Source organism: Octodon degus, unplaced genomic scaffold, assembly GCF_000260255.1.
Source record: "Octodon degus isolate 3935 unplaced genomic scaffold, OctDeg1.0 scaffold00037, whole genome shotgun sequence".
Classification (NCBI taxonomy): Eukaryota; Metazoa; Chordata; class Mammalia; order Rodentia; family Octodontidae; genus Octodon; species Octodon degus.
Genome location: NW_004524613.1, coordinates 768,687 through 786,048, shown reverse-complemented (window position 1 = coordinate 786,048; position 17,362 = coordinate 768,687). Strand labels below are relative to the sequence as shown.

At 49.9% G+C, this 17,362-nt stretch overlaps 1 protein-coding gene across 1 annotated transcript; it reads left to right on the top strand.

The window, feature by feature from the left end:
- Positions 1-720: 720 nt before the first annotated feature.
- LOC101582429 (angiopoietin-4-like) lies at positions 721-16,246 on the top strand. The gene is made up of 8 exons (XM_012514641.1): positions 721-864; positions 4,263-4,423; positions 5,750-5,982; positions 8,565-8,671; positions 10,636-10,737; positions 12,165-12,331; positions 15,215-15,345; positions 16,083-16,246. The coding sequence occupies exons 1-8, from the start codon at positions 721-723 to the stop codon at positions 16,244-16,246; spliced, it is 1,209 nt and encodes a 402-aa protein (XP_012370095.1).
- Positions 16,247-17,362: the final 1,116 nt, after the last annotated feature.

Here is a 17,362-nt window from a genome sequence, read left to right as displayed (position 1 = left end):
GTCGGGACAGGAGCCAGCTTCCCCTGGTGAACCCATGCATCTGCTTCTGTGGCAACACATGGCTGGGCTATCTCTGCAGTCTCACCCTTTCCCAACCTGTTCTCTGGAGCTTACTTTCCCTTGTCCCAAGGTAAGAGGGAACCCAAGTGAGATGCTGGAGGAGCTGAGAAGGGCCAGCCTGGAGGCTGACATTTGAGAGCCCAGCCTAGGGAGGCAGACCACGAAGGAGACAGTAAGGGAGAATGCATACCCTCAGTCGAAGCTGGGGAATAGCAAGTGTTCCCTGTGCCTGTCTCTGCACGTTTTGATTCCAGTGAGCTGAGGAAAGCCACGTATACCTTGGCCAGTTTCAAGCCTTGGGGACAAGTGGACCAGAGAAGCTAGTGCACGTGCTTGGGGGCAGGATGGAGTAGAGGATGGGACCAGAGTGCAGAGGTGAGGGCAAGTGTAGGTGGGAGAACAGAGGCCAAGAAGCCCTGTGGCTGTGACTTGCAGCATATATAGCCCCGGCCGTGCCTGGAGATGATGGTGTGTAGCTGCAGGGGCTCTGAGCACCAGGTCCTGTGGGTTACAGGCCACACTGCTGTATTCCAGGCTCCGTTTGAGTAGTGGACCAGACAGCCTCTGTGGAACCTGAGCCGGCTCCTCTCCCCTTCGCCCAGTGTCTAGATGCTGGCCTGGCCCAACATGCTGCTAGGTGGCCTGCTCCTCATGGCCACCATGACTGCAGCCCAAGAGAGAGGACAGAAGGTGGATGTCATCCAGACAAACCAGCCGCCCAGTGTGCCTGTGAAGGTCTTGTCTGGAAATTTGACAGAACAGGCGAGGACTGAGCTGACAAACAGCACACTGAGGCTGCAGAAGGTATGGCGGGGTCCCTGAAGTAGGCGCAGCTTCAGAGCTGTCCCTACCAGTGAATGAACTGTGAGACCCAGAGGTTTCACTGGGCACAGAGGCCTGGGATTTGAGTTGTGTGCATTGGAAGATGAGGCCCCAGAGGGGCAGGGATGGGCCTGGTTCAGCGCAGCCAGACTGGGTTGTGTCGGAACACTGAAGCTAGGTCTATACAGCTATGCGTTAGAGCTGATCATGGCCAGGCCTGTCCTAGGTGAGCACATAGCAGGCAGAGGTCAGTTCAATTTATCCTTTCTGGACAAAGGGGTGATAAGGGCAACAAATGATGTCTACTGTGTCAGACTCTGACACAAATATATGGAGGGGAGCAGAGAGAAGTGTGACTTAGCCTGGCAGCCTGAGCTGAAATGATTTATTGGGATGACTCAGTGGAGGACAGCTCTGATTTCAAAGGACAAAGGAAGCAACTGTCTAGGGGACCAGGTCTCAGTGAGGGACTCTCAGCTCCCACAGCTGCAGTATGGAATGCCATTACTTTCTCAAGGACAGGGAAGTGACCAGTTTGGTTAGAGCAGAGGGACAAGGACATGGGCAAAATCCAATACTTCCAACCAAAAAGACTTCCTGGACCACTTTAGCTTTTATCCTGAATGTCACAGCACCCATACAAGAGCTGTGAGCAGGGAGTGACACTGCTGCTTGAGATGTAACAGTGTGGCATATATGGATAGGTGGTCCCTGGCAGCCCAGGAGGAGGCCCTGAGGCCCCCTGCCACCATATGACACATGGAGATGGAGGTGTGAGCTGTGTGGGGCTGGGGAATGTGGAGGGGCTGATTCTGGAGGTTGAGAATCATCCATGCTGATGGACCAGATGCAGGGAGGCAGTGAGTAGGAGTCCAGGGCCACAGCAGTACGGGTCAGGCCAGGGCTGCTGAAAGATCTACTCACTGTCCCAATGTTCTTCCCACATTAACTATTTGCTTTGTGGCTCAGAGTCATAGGAGGCAGACTGGGCTCTGGAGAAGGGTGGGCACAGACATGATTTTGGGGTCTGGTGTAGCTGGCTAGGGTCCCTTAGTAGAGGCACCTGAGAGAGGAAGCCCTGGCCCAGTGACAGTCTGAGCAGTGAGTGCAGAGGGCTGCATGAGGTGCTAGGGGAGGACTGGATGTGTCAGGCAGCAGGCAGACTGTGCCGGCCAGCAAAGCAGAAGCGAGTTTTCTGCTCAGGAAGGGAGGGCACCCCTGGTACTGTAGTTGATGGGTTATTTAAATCTGAGCCAAATCGGTGGAAAGTTTGCTCCTTAGTAAGCATGCATTTACCAACATGCAGCAGCATGCATATTCGTGATGCACACATGGTGTGATGCATGAGGGCTGCGACCATAGAAAGGTGACATAGGACCCTGAAGTCTTGGATCTGTGAGGTGCACAGCTCTGTTAATGTTCGCAAAGTGGGCCTATGATCCCCCCCACTTTCAAAATGGGTGGGGTGCTACTCAAGTGCCTGGGTTTGCTGTGGTACCCCTGGAAGTTGGGGATCAACCTGGTGCTGCTTCTGGGACAGGGCATTGTGCCAGCCACCATGGTTCCTTCTATCTCCTAGGGGTGCTGCTATGTCATACACATGGGACTTTCTCTGAGACACTGTGACTCACATTAACAGTGACTCAATGAACCTCTTTCTTTTTTTCTATGTATTTGGTACAGGGTCTCACTATGAAGCTCAAGTATGTAGTGATCCTTCAGTTTTCAGCCTCCGCAGTGCTGGCATTATAGGCATGAACCACTATGCCTTGTCTTGGTGGCTGGCTCAGTGTGCCCGTGGGTGAGGCCAGCAGGGAATGTGGGGCCTCGTCGTTGATTCTCTTGATGCTCTAGAATGTGAGATCTGTTCTGATCCCCTTGTATCTTGTGGAAACTGAGGCCTAAGAAGTGAGGGGGTGAGTGTGAACCCAGGCAGACTGACTCCAGGCCTCACAGTCTGACACTATGAAGATGGCCTCTCTGTGCCTCTGCACCCCCTCCCCTGGATGTGGACACCGAACCTGGGCAAGGGAGGCACTCAGAATTGGTGGTTGACTTGTTTTAGACCAAGTAAGTGCTCAGAGACAGAAGAGAGGGTAGAAGCAAAAATGGTGCGGTCTAGGCACAGAAGCCACACTAAAATATCTCTTCTGGGTTTGATCCTGTCCCAGGGAGAGAGGAGAAGGCACCAGGGTATAAATTCCAGGTGAGGAAGGATGGGGGACACAGTTGTCTTCCACAAGCAGCCCTCTGTTGTGCTCATAATTGTGTACTTCACAATGGTGATACATTTTGTTAATCTCAGGTCTCTGAGGGTCAGAGGCTGGAGGATCAGAACTGCCAGTCCAGCCTGCACAACTTGTAAGACCCCATCTCAAAATAAGACATGATGAGACAAGTGTGCACACCATGGCTTAGTCTCCAGTACTGCAGAACAAAACAGTGTGGTCTTGGGGTCTACATGCCTACATTAAAAAATTAGAATAACTAATACATATGAAATGGATAGAGTAGTGGGATTTCCTGGGCCATCTCTCTACACATGTTGATCTCATCCATCCATCCTTCCCACCAATGCCACATTCAACTCTATCTTCTCTCACTCACAAGCTGTGGTACCTTTCCCTCTCACATATAAAATGTGGGAAGGACATATCCCAGGAAAAAATGAGCTCTAAAGTCCTTGGGTCAGTGCCAGACATGAGTAGGATTTCAGACCTCCCTTGAAAGTCTTGGCTTGCCATGGTCACTGGTCCCCTTCCTCGTATTAGACACCTGTCATGAGGACCAGGACTACTATGTCTTGTTTCTTTCTGGAGTTTTCCTCCCGTAGTCAACCGATTTAGGGTCTCTCCACCTGCGTCTCTTTCCTTAAAATCCACTCAGTTGACCGTGCTCATTTCCCCTGGACTCAGAGTGGATGTTCTCCCCTTCCTCTCCTGACCTGGCTGCAGCTGGCTGGTCCCTGTCTGGCTCACTGGCTTCCTCTCTCCTCCATTTTCAGGCTGATCCTGTGGGCCCTACCTTATCTCCAAGTGCTAGATTTATCACCAGTGCACTAGTATGCAGCTGGTTTGCGAGGCGTCGCTGATGGCACTGGCTGATGGGCAGCATGTTGGGCCAAGGATGATCCTTGTGGGGCCTGGGAGCAGGGATGGAACTGTCACAGGCAGTGATGGGGAAGGGAAAATTCAGGAAGCAGATCGGGTACTCAGGCAAGACCGGTGTGTGCGTGTGCACAAGTGATCACAGGGAGGGTGACTTGGAGGGTGGCTCTTGGTCAGCAAGACTCAGGAGTGACAGGAATGTGGGCGGGCTGATGGCATCTGGCATATACCTGCAGTGCTCACAGAGTGCCTACCTCCTGTTTGCTGGTACAGGTCCTCAACCAGACATCGACCCACAGGGAGCACCAGATGCTAGATGCATTACAGACCACTGACAACCTGAAGAAGCAGCTACAGGACCCAAGAGCAAAGCTAAACCAGCTGCACAGCAGCAACAGGTTGGGCATGGGCCCTTGGCCCTGCTGGGGCAGCAGGTGAGTGAGGAATAGAGCTAGGGGCCCAGACTGAAGATGGGGGTGGGGCTGAGCTCGGAGCTGGACATGGGCGAGTAAGTGGGTGGGACCCAGTCCTGATGAAGCTTGCAGTGAGGGACTGGGAGTGAAGCTGGGCCTGGGTTCCTGCTGAGAAGGAATGAAATGAGGATCAGGGTCCAGAGATGCTGGGAGGAGCGCAGGCAGCAGGACAGGGCTGGGACTGAGCTGGGGGCCTGGCAGGCCGGGGTGTGTTCCCAGTGTTGTGTGAGCAGCAGCAGAAAGGGCCTCCTCCTGGGGCTCAGGACACTTTGATTCTTACTGGTTTTTTTCTCTTTGTCCTATCCTTATTTGAGAAACTTATCTACTTTATTGAGATATAATATATACATCACCCCATTGACCATGTCCCTTTTCATAGGCATAACTGATTTGCACATCAATCAAACAGGTTCAGTCTACCTGCTCCCCTTCCCCAAGGACACCACAATGACAACTTTGCATTGTGCAGAGTCAGAGTCCCTTCATTGTATGCAAATCTGCATCAGGGAACACACTTTAATGATGAAGAAAATGATGGTTCTGGAATGCTGCAAAGGCAGAGAAACCTGACTCCCACTCTCTAGATTTGATCTTGGTTTTGAGTGAAATAGAGAATTGTCATTACAGTCAGAATGTGAGGGAGCCAAACCTGCTCAGGGATCAACCCTTCATAGGGTGAGGTAGGCAGTGCATGTCTGAGCTCCATGCAGGGCCCAGCCATAAGCCTGGCCTCTGTCTGACGCGGGTCCCATTAGTAGATGTTCTTGTTCTCATTCCCACCCTGAAGATGCAGCTAGCAAGAGCTGGGGCATTGCTGTCACTCAGAATTGGGCAGTTTCCTGGAAATGCACAGATAGAAGTCACGTCAATAAGCTCTTGATGGGTGGACAGCGAGCATTCTAGAATTTGAGTGTGTCCAGATGGTCTCTTCCTGCACTGTAATTTGGGGTCTGTGGCAATGTCTTCTGGCCTGACTGGATTTAGCTCTTAGTCTGGTGAGCAGGACTGGATAGAGAGGAAAATCCTCCCTTCCCAGGTCTGTCCCTCAGCCACTGGGCTTCTGCAGTCAGACAATGGCTACCTGAGTGCTGGTGCTCCCACTGACTGACCACTGTCTTCCAAGGGACACCAGTGCACACCGCTCCCTGCCCTAGTCCACAACTACAGCGAACACAGACTACGAGACATGTGACCCTGTACAAGATGCTCCATGCATCTGGACCACCCTCTGTGGCAGTGAATTCAGGGCAGGAGTGTAGGCTTCTTCTTGTTCTCTCCATCCTGCAGTGACCAAGAAACTTGGCTGCACACCCTGGAGGCTGACCGGGAGGCTCAGCTGGTGGGGCTCCATGAAGAGAGGAAGAAGGTGAGGTTGCAACTGGGCCAACAGATGGACAGAATGTCCCGCATAAACCAGAGCTTGGAAGCCCTGCACACCAAACCCAGGCTCATGCAGCAGCAGCAGGAGCAGCTAAAGCAGATCCTGCATCTCCTCAAATACTCAGTGGAACAGGGCAAAGGTGAGCTGGTGGGGCTTCTGGTGCAGAGGCTGGTGTGGAGCCTGGGATGGAGGGCAGGAGCCAGGAAGGAGCTCTGCTCAGCTTCCAGAGATGAAGCCTGGTCAACTGGCCAACAAAAATAACACTGAGCAGTAATAGGAATGGCCATATCTGTGGCCCTGAGAGCAGCCTATGCAGACAGCTCCTGCCTGCACAGTTGGCTGGGTTTGACCTGGCCCATCCTATATCAATCCTCAGTTTCCCCAGTTGTCCAATGGAGGTGATGTTGTTAGGAAGGACAACAGCAGCCAGCTGACAGCTTTGTTCTAGGCTTTACCTTTCATCCTGCTTCGCTTGTGCCACACTACCCCTCCCTGGACCTCAGTTTCCTCATAGAAGGGTTGTGGGTCTCAGAGCAGCCCAAGGGACTTGTCTCCTATAAATGCTTCACCTTGAGGCCCAAGAGGGCACAGGGGAGGCAGGGGGTCTCCTTGCCCCAGTTCATAAGGGAGCACCATGCCCAGCCTTCCCCTGAGCACTCACTGCCTGTGCTGTGCCATTGGGAGCCAAGGCTTCCTGATTGCAGCTTCTCGGTCAGTCAACAAACACTGATTCTGTTGGTTTTTTCAGCAGTGCAGCAAACAAATAGGAAAGATAAAAGAGGCCTTTATTGACTCTGAAGACAAGATGATAATCTGAGGGAAAAGGGAGTGTGGGATCCTCTGACCTGAGAGAAAGAAAGCTGAGACTTTTATGGACTGTTGTTAGGGTGGGGCTTGAGGGGCAGGTTCAATTACAGGGAAGGAGCCCTGGGTCTGCCCTGTGTGTGTGAGAAAGGCATCCAGCACTGGGGTGGGGAAGTAGGAGGAGGTAGACTCTGAGAAGATAAGATGCTGTTTTCTGGCTTTAGTCATGTTAGAGAAACATCATAATAATTTAGGAAGTCATAGTAGTGTCACATCCCATCATTACCTTTAGTTGTTACGAAGGGGCGGTGAATCTCTTAGACTGCTTCTTGCTGAATGAGGGCATTGTTTTGTGGGCAGGAGGATTGACAGGATGCCAGGTCATGCCCATGTAGAAGCTAGGGCCAGGTGTCTCAGCTCGAGTAAGATCATCATTATTGAAGGCTCACTGCAGAGATTGGAAATCTTGAAAAAGGTTTTAAAACTCAGGGTGCTCTGAAAGGACAGGTCATCAACATGATTAAAGGACCCATAAGGGGAAGCAGGAAAGGGCTCTGTGACACAAATTTGTGATTCCACTATAACCATAGTGAGGGAGAAGAGTGTTGACTTTTTAGTTCTTGAGGTCTGTTTTCTAGAGGCTTAGGAAAGTGGGTGCCCTGGGAAGAAGCTGAGGCCAAGGCAGGTGTAATTCCAAGGGAGGTTTGGAGAGCTGGGCCTTGAAGAGCCCATTTGCCTCTGCTACTCCAGATCCATTGAATGTGGCATGTCCTGGTCTTTTTGAGTGTATGTTTGTTGAGCTACAGTCTATGAACTGTGCGTCAGAATAGGTGTAACCGCAGGAATGATAACCCTGGGAAGATGCACTGAATGACAGGAGCCCTTGGATTTAAGTACAGGAAGAATGGGAGTATGATAAGGTGAGCACAAGCAGGAAGTATCTCAGAGTATGTGGTCCACAAAGGAAGAGGGAAGGAGGGGCTGGCTGTGCACTGATGTTGGGTTTGTAGGATGAGCACTTGGGGAGAGAGAGGTGAAAGTGAAGGGAAGCTTTTGGGATTTCTCTCTGTGAGAGGTCTAGGGTAGGTTGAGATCACAAGGAAAATTATGAGTGACAAACAGCACATGGAATTAGCAGGGAATGGGCTTGTCTGAATGGGTCATAGAGGTCAGACATCCACATCGATTATGGAAATTGTAGATGCAATACAGTGACCTGAGACCTAGCAAAGAACAACATATGTGCTTTCCACATCAGTAAGAGAGGAGAGTCGTACCTGAGCCCCAGGAAGGAAGAGCTGACTTTGTGCTACTCTCTGGGTGCTCAGGCCCTGTCTGTGGACTGGGAGCACCTTGCTCAAGGGAGGGCTCTCCATATGCCCTCTGAATAGCCTTATACCTCCCCTTAGGTCTCCCTACTTTGAGGCCCTGCCCAGGAAAACCCACTCTGATCACAGTGCTCTTGCTAGGCACAGCAGTCTGGGCTCTACAGCATGACACACAGGGCCAGTTGGTTCTGCTGAAACAGCCTGCACTCCACCCTGTTCCTGCCCTGCCCACTTTCTGCCCACCTGGCAACATGTCAAGCAACCAGAGTGCTCTCTGCAGAGGCTCTGCATTCCCAGGCATCAGTGTGACCTTCTGGCCCTGTGTCTCTCTTCTGGACACTTAGGAGTCTTTGCCCTGCTGTTCCCTCTGCCAAGAGCACAACATCTCCAGCTAGAACTCCTGCTCCCTGCTGAGGCTCAGGTCTCTATCCCTTGCTATAGGCAACATGCAAGCAGTGGCTCCTCTGCCCATCCTGGCACCTCCCCAGCAAGGACCTACGCATAGCAGGAGGGTGAGCTCACTCTGTCCCTACCACCATCTTGCTCATCTCCAGCTAACTTTGGCTTTGTCCTATTTCTGCCTCCACAGATGTAAATGTGCAGAAATTCCAGGACTGTGAGGCCATCCACAGGTTTGGGTTCAGTGAGGACGGCGTCTACACCATCTTCCTGCCCAGTCTGAAGCAGTTCAAGAGGGTGAGAAGGGCTGTGGCTGGGGGAGGTGAGAGTCCATCAGTGGATGTTGATTGCGGAGCTTTCCAGATGAACCCCCTTTAGCATCGTGCTTTTTGGAGGGACTGAAATGCTGGCAAATGGGGGTACCTGCCTTATTGAGAGCTCATGTAGGCAAAGGTGTGACCAGGGGACAATATGCACAAGTCCTCAGAGTAGGAGCACTGCTTTCCAGAGAGGCCTCTCACTGGGGTAGCAGGAAACAGCTCTGTGCTGGCTAAGGTCATGCTCAGTTACACAAGTGAATCCTGAGATTCCAAGGGCCCAGCCCAAACTTTACTTTTTTGAGGGCAGGAAGTGGGCCTTTGCTTCATGCAGGACATTGATGTGAGGGGTCCATGGAGCCACCTCCACCACCTGTGAACAACTTCAGAGGTGACCCTGAGCTCATAGGTCCAGTTGTCAAGAGGCGGAAGGGTGGACGGGAGACATGGGTGTGACGGAGGGCTTGGGGCAGATAGAAGGGACGGGAGGGAGGAGCACCTGTCCAGCAGTCTTGCGCTGTAATTCTCTTTGCACTTTCCCTTCAACCTCCTCACTTTGTCAGGGGTTGGCTCCATTTGTGTCTAGAGAGCTTTCCACACATTCAGTAAATGGGCCTTTAAGGAAAGAGCAGGAGATGGCTCTGTGCATGCAAGAATTTCTAGCATCAATTTCATCATATTTTGCTTTCTTATACTTACTTTCACAATCATTTGATTATACCCACGCATGAGCATTTTCCATTTAAGGTACTAAGATTTCTTATCAAGAGACTTGACAAGTTTTCATGGAAAATCTGATTTTCCAAGAAACTTAAGCAAATGTAGGTCAGATTGAATTTGCTGAGGGGCTAATCGCTGAGATATGGGGACAGTGTTTGGGACAGAGGTGAGAGTTGGCCTGGGAGGAGAGAGATCAGGGCCTAGCCCCCAGCTCTCCTCTTAGGAAAGCTCTTCCCTTCTGAGACCCCTGCACACACTGCAGCCCCACAACAGGGGTCCTGCTTCTGTCCCTCAGCTGAGCTTTCCTTCCTCAGAGCCCCCACCCCTCCTGCTTGTGTCTTCCTGGAAAGTGCCTCTCCCTTCATTTCTCTCATGTGCACATGCCCATTCTGTGTCCCCTGGGAAGCTCTCACCCCAGGGTATCTGGGGTGGCTGAGTCACTGCTGGGCTTCTCCTTGCAACCTCCCAAATGTGCATATTACATTGTCTTCTGCCCCATCACAGCCTCCTCCAGAATATGCAGCAGGAAGCTTCCTTTGTCTCTGATTCATCTTGTGGAGGGCCAGGCAGCAAAGCTGCATTCATGGGATATTGAACTTGTACAAAACTGATAGAGAAAATAGTGTGTGAACAGTAGTTAGCCTGCTTTGTGTAGTTGTGTTAGATTGTAGCTCTTAGAGAGAAAGGCTTTTGTTTTTGTCTCACCCACATTTGTATCTACAGAGGTTGGAACAGAGCATCACACATAGTAGTTTCTCAGCAAACTATACTGCATTTTGAGGGACAGCAATAAGAGCGTTTCCTGCATCTACAAGGTGGCTAAGCCCTTTATCCCAAACACATTTAATCCTTCCAGCAACCAGCAGTATTAAGGTGGAGGAGCCTGCATTCACTTCTCTCTTGGTATGTGCTGGGTCCCCTGCTAGACATTCACATGACACCTCTCATTTAACCCTTACATTAATGAGGAGAAATTGAGGCACAAAGAGTTGAAGATGTGAGCATCCTCATTTTACAAGTGAGGAGTAGGCAGTGGTGGGAGAGGGTCACTGGCCATCACTTTAGGCAATGACATTGGGAGCAAAGATGAAGTCGGCATTTTCTGATGAACTTGACCAGCTTTGCTCCACAGGACGTGGGCGTCCATTGCCAAGTGACCTTGTGCTGCCCTGGGCGCAGCTTCTGGCTGTGTCCAGGGCATTTCAGCTGCTCCCCTTTTGGCAGGTGTTCTGTGTGATGGACCCCAGTGGAGGAGCCTGGACCGTCATCCAGCATCGGAAGAATGGCACAGTGAATTTCAACCAGAACTGGGAGGACTACAAGCAGGTGACTCTGCTGTCCTGAGGCAGGGCTGTGCGGCTCTGAAGCCTGGTCCCTTTGCTCTGGAGTTTCTGGGGAAAGATGTATGCTTGCCCTCACAGCTTTCCAGAAAACTTCATCAGCCCATCTGAGCCACCTACCCACAAGCACCCTCGCCTGTTATCCATGCACTTCCCAGAGGCCCAGGCCCTGAGTTTCAACCTCTTCATGAAACTTCTGACATGCATCCTGGGAATGAAATGTTGACTCTTGTTTCAAATCTTGGTAAAAATATACATTGCTAAGAATTTTTTAAAAAGAACAGAGTCAGATGAAAAGAAACAGTACCAAGCCCCCAGCTAAACTGCTTGAATGAATTTCTTGCATATTTGGTACTTGTGTTACCCACCAGGAGCATAAATTCTCTGATGTGCAATTGCTTATGCAATGACCATCTGATTTTTGAAATGAGATATGCTTCCCGATTGCTTTCCAATTTTCTTAAAATAAATTTGGCATATAGAAATATTGGAAAGTTGACTTAAATACTCCTTAAACTTTTCGACAGCAAATTAAATAGGAAATATATATGCAATGAAATACAACTATATTATAGTGTGTACTTGCTATTGCATTTGATGTACCATCAAATGTACATATCAAATTGAGCTGTAGATACTCTGAAACCATTGAATGCTTTTAATAAATCATGAAAATGGAAAGGGAAATCAGGAGTTGAGATGCAGAAATACATCAAAGACAGCTGGATAGCTGCTTAGCTGGTAATGGGACGTCATCCCACAGGTAAGAAGCCAGGTTCTGTGTGCCCTGTCCATGGTGTAGAACCTGTGTTCTGCTAGAAACTTTGGTTTCTTGGTCCTGGACACTGTTGACAAAACATGACAAGTGTTCTTGGAGTTTTATACATTTCTAAGCTGTTGAAATTTTGCATTTGATGCCAGGATCTTGGAAAATGTCTTGCATTGCCATTTATGCCAAGGATTAAATCATTATTATTTGTTTAAACTGAGTATTTACAGTCATGCAGTTAAATGCCCAAACATGAAGTGTAAGGATCAATCTATTTGGAATATGTGCTTACTTAACATAGCAGCCTTGAAATAGCAGGGTTACAGCACTTCACCATCTTCCCTTGTGCCACCTCCTAGTCACCCCAAGAAGAGCCACTCTTCATTTGGGTCACCACAGATAGTAGTTTGGGTTCCTGAGCTTTGGAGAAATGTAATTTAAGTCATACTTATTGAAATTTTATCTTTAGAAATGTGTTGATGATTTTCCTCTGGGAAGTATGGGTCTCCTAACTGAGGCTGTTCACAGAGATCTTTAAGCCCTGCAGGTCAGGAGATGTGGCCTTAGAGACTGGCCTAAGGCATTGCTCAGTCAGGGACACAGCTCCCAGCTCTGTACAGAGATACTCTGTCCTCCTCTTATAGGGATTCGGTGACCCAGCTGGGGAGTACTGGCTGGGCAATGAGGTGGTGCACCAGCTCACCAGCAGCACTAACTACTCCCTGCGTGTGGAGATGGAAGACTGGGATGGCAACAAGTTCTCCGCCAACTTTGAGTACTTTGAACTGCACAATGAGAAACAGTTTTACAGGTGAGCTCTGGGTCCAGTGGTTGCATGGGCTGTGGTCCAGGACCGTGCCTGCAGATCTGCAAAAAGGTCCATCCTGGTCACTTTGTCTTTCTACCATCAATCCACCTTATACACCCACATCACAAGATCTGGAGGTGGCTAGTTAGCTTTGTGTTGAAGACTGGATTGGTGTCCTTCCTGGGGCAGTCAATCCAAGGCAGCTCTGGCTTGGGCTGCTCAGGTTGTTCTGAGCTCTGTGCTTTAAAAGCAGAATAGCTTCGGATATGGGTATATGGTGACAGCTTCCCTTTATCCCTCTCCTTCTTCATTCTCTCCTGTGGTACACTTAGGCACAGTAATCAGAGTTAAGCAATTTTTTTCTACAATCTCCAATAAATCTGCCCAACAACTCTTTGAGGTGAGCATCATGGTGGGATCTTTAGTACAATGAAAGCCTGGGGTCCTGGGGTGGGCCAGTAGGTGATATATAGATGATATATTCAAGGACAGAAATGTCACATTTCTACATAAATGCATAATTGTGCATTATAACTGTCTACCCTGCAAATGTAAGCATGTGTGATAAATGTCTAAGGTCTCCTGTGCACAATGCTGTACTCCTTCTGTGTCCAGGTCTCAGGGAGCTCCAGAGCTCCAGGTTGCCCTGGGCATGCTTCAGAGGGCTCTCATTCACCCGTCCCTCTGCAGCACTCTATATGGCAGGATGTTGGATATTTGTTCTGTGCCTGCAGGTGCTGACCTGTTCATGTGGGGGAAGAATCAGTCCTCCCATCAACACCTTCACAGTTACTCTAGTCTGGTGTGTGGCATGATGTAGAATGTCCACTGGTGTCCCACACCACAGAAGGGACAGTGTTTACCCAAATGCATGACCTGGTAAATGAGGAGATGCTTTCCAGTGAGGAAGGATACAGCAGAGGAGGTATGTCTGACTTGCTCATACAAATAGCAGGCAGGAAGGACTCCCCAGAGAGTGGGCATATCCTGCATCAGGAGACAGATAGATGCCGATGCTGTGGGCGTGTTTGTGTGTGTGAAGTAGGTCCACCAGGGATGTGGGGAACCCCTCCACATTACATGTTGGAGCTGTGTGAGCCACTCTGTGTGCTCCCTGATTCAGGTCCATGTGTCTGTGCACCTCTAAAAAACAGGTTCCAGATCCCAGTGTTCCCCAACCTCATCTGTGCCTCCTGGGCCATTTCCTCTGCAGGCTCTGTGCACAGCCTGCTGACATCAGAGCTCTCATCACTGTCTGACCAGCAAGGGTGGCCCTCCCACATAGATACTCACTCCCCGATGCTCATTGTGTGTCTTCACACTGTGCTTTCCTGTGGGACCAAGCAGTCCCGGCAGCTCCCTGACCCTGTAGTGCAGGTCCTAGGGCCCAATGTCTCCTGCATTTCTATTCATGGCCCATATTCCATGTTATCAAATTATTGCTCATGCAGGTTTTTCCTGAAGTAGTACAGTCTTCATGATCCTGAGATCCCTTGATGGACTCTGCCTCACTTTGGGATAAAGATGTCCCAGCTGGAGGTTACACGTGTGAACATTGAATTAAATTCCGGATGTGTCTCACTTTCAGCTTCCACAGGCCTGTTGCATAAATGTGCTTAAATTACATCTGAAGAGTGTGGCAGTGGGGCTGTTCTAATCCATGATGTGGTGTCCACTGTGGTCCCAGGGGTGAGGAGCTGATAGCACTGACCTCCCACCAAGGGTCTTGAATGGATAGTAGGTGAATGTAGAATCACTGTAGCAGTTGTCAGCAGTGAATCCTCTCCAGGGTTTCTATAACCAGCCTTGGCATCCAGTGTTTCCTTTAGCTTCACTGGCTATATCTGAACTCCATTCACCTCCACCCCATGGAACATTAATGGCTTCCAACTGTCTCCCACCCCTGTGCCAATCACATCTCAACCAGCAGTCTCCCAGCCAGGCTCAGGGGCCAACAGAGAAGAGTAACTGCTCACTGCCCTGAGCATCTACATCCTGGGATCACCAAAGCACACAATGAGCAAGGCTGTGGTCAGTGTTTTCATGGTTCCCAAGTGCATACACGCACATACTGAGGCTCAGTGAGTGACACAGTCTTCCAAGGCCATGCAGCCTCTGAGTGGCAGAGCTGGGTTTGAATGCAAGTTGATGGCCATCAGCACCAGACTGCCTTGGCTTTACCTGTCAGGACCACAGAGTCTGGCAAGCAAAATAAATCCACTGGCCGGGCTGCCTGGTGATGCATAGGTCAATGGGCTGTATGGAGCATGGGGATGATGATCCTGGGTTTCAACGGTGTGGGTAGATTTGGTGAGGGAGGGCTTTCTGGAAGATGCAAGAGGACACAAGTAGATATCACAGGACTAAGGTGCAGGAAATTGAGCATGGGAAGATCAGCTTGTGGGAGTCTAGACAGACCATGTTGGGCTGAAATCTGGATATGATCTTCATTGTTCCTGAAAGTTTGGCAGGTTCTTGTGCTCTTGGAGGTCCCATCTCCTCCTGTGGACAGGACCTTCTGAGACTGAGATAAGGATGAGTCAACCCCTGCAAAAGCCTTTGGACAGTGCCTGACCCCCTCCCCCCAGTACAGGCTCCAAACTGTCATCCATTGCACACAATATGGTCACTGTGACACTGCTTCAGGACCCACGGAATGAGGTGTGGAGTGCCCATCACACAGGAGCTGATTACTTTCAAATTGAGAGAGGAGGCATAGAAGAGCCTGAGAAAAATGGCCACAAGCCAAACCTAGGCTGAGGCTTCCCCTTGTAGACTGCAGGAGAGAGGCCAGCCTGGGCAAAGTTCTCAACATGGGCCCTTTGGAAACACAGCACCAAACTCACTCTGTGCTCTCTCCTATCTCAATCTGTGGGTGGCCTCCAGAATTGCTCTTGACAAGGATAGCGGTGTGTCATCTCGCAACGGTCTGCTGATCCTGAGGAACAACAACTTCAGCACCCGGGATGCAGATCATGACAACTGTGGCTGCAACTGTTCAGAGATTATGTCTGGAGGTGAGTTAGGATCAGAGGTGCCTTTGACACCAGGGATATAGGATCTTCAGAACATCCCTCCACCTAGCCCAGCGTTTGTCAGGATGTGTCCAGGAAACAGTTCCTACCAAGTCTGGCTGGGGCAGCTCTCCTGAGCTGGGACAGAAGTCAGAGAGTGGGAGATGGGATGAGTCAGAAACAGAGTCAGAAGGACAGATGAGACACCTGAGCCACAGAGACATGGATAGATGTAGTAGAGAGAGGCAGAGGCTGCTAGAAGTGAGAACAGTGGGGATAGACAGCACTGGTCAGGGAAGGTGGAGGGAGACCTGGAGAGGAAGTCCTGGCTGGATGTGGCCAGGAGAGGCCTGGGTGCCTGGGATAGTGACCTGATAGAGACAGTATGAGAGAGACAGCCCTCAGAGAAGGAAGTCTTTAGCCAGAAAGGTGTTCGTGAGACCCGTGCTCAAGATTAAGGAGAAAGGGACTCAAGAGACAAACAGAGGCCATTAGATATCCGGGGAGGCAACAGGGGCTGTGAGGAAGCCAAAAGGCTGGGAGGCCAGTGAGGGAGGGGCAGGGATGCAGAGGATTCTGGGGGAATGTCCCAAGTTGCATACAGCTAACCAGGTGCCAAGAAGCTCCACTGCCCACTAGTGGCTTTGCCTCAGCAGAGGGTCTGCAGGTCCTCACCTTCCTTCCCAGCTGGCTGGTGCCCAGGAAGCAAAGCAGTCGCTTTGTATTCCCCTCTTCCACAGGATGGTGGTTTGACACCTGTGGCATGTCTAACCTCAATGGCATCTACTACCAAGCTGGTCAGCACAAGAGGAAGATCGATGGCATCCGCTGGGACCATGCTTACAGTGACTCCATCTGTTCTCTCCGCACCTCCCGCATGATGATGCGGCCCTCGCACAGCTAGGGGGCACCCTGTGGAGCCTGGTCTAGGTTGTCTATCCTAACAATAAGGCCAGTAAGAGCATCTGTACCATGCAGGCCACAAAAGGTTCAGAGGCTAGGCATGTGACACCCCCACAAGACACTAGGTCCTCAGTTCATGAAGATGATGCTGGTGCATATTGGGAGATGAAGTTTCTAGTGGGTGATCATTCCAGTCTGATGTCACACTGGGCCCTACCTCTGTGATGTTCTTAGCCCTTCCAAACTTGTCAGACAAGGTTATTTGGAGGAGCCCAGGTTCCAAATATAAAGTGGTGTGGTGGCTGTAGAGCCCAGAGGTAAACCGCTTGCCTAGCATGCAAGAGGCCTTTGATTCAATTCCTACCAACATGCAAAGAGAAACAGACAAAATAAAAATCTCCATCTATAGAGTGGTCTTGTGTGGTACGTGTCTGTGGCGCAGGGATTCCATTTGTCTATGAAGGAGGACCTCCAGTGGTGGGGGTAAGAATGGATGGTACAAGCATGTGTGTGCATGTCCAGTGGTAATGTATCACTGAGGTGACAGCTGCTTTGGGCCAAAGCCTTGTAGGCCTCATTCCATGCCCTAGGTGCACAGTAGGCTGCAAACCCTGAGGCAGATGCAGTGTGGGGGACATGATTGGAACACACTCAGTCATCTTCCTGTGTGTCCTGCCCCTCACACTGACTTGGGTTAATTAGCACCCTTCCTCCTCAGCAAATTGGCAGCACCAACTGGCACAGACCTTATTCTTGAGGTTTGTTGACTTGGTTGGACTATATTTTTGACTTGTTTCAAATGAATGATTTCTCTTATTTTCCTCTTATGAATCTCAATCACTTATTTTATATTTCAAAATTTTAAGAATTTAAACATTTTTATATTATTCTAATGGTTTACAAATATTAATCAATTCTTTTTTCCCCATAATTTTATTGATAAACAAATAGCAATGAGACAGTTTCAAATCAAAATGGTAGGACAGCTTCAATAATTCACACATTGCATACATTCTTCCTAGTGGTTGATTGCTGTACAAGATGTGGACATGATATCCTATTTACAAACACCATTAGAACAAATCGCTCTATTCATTAAGAGAATGTAACTATATAC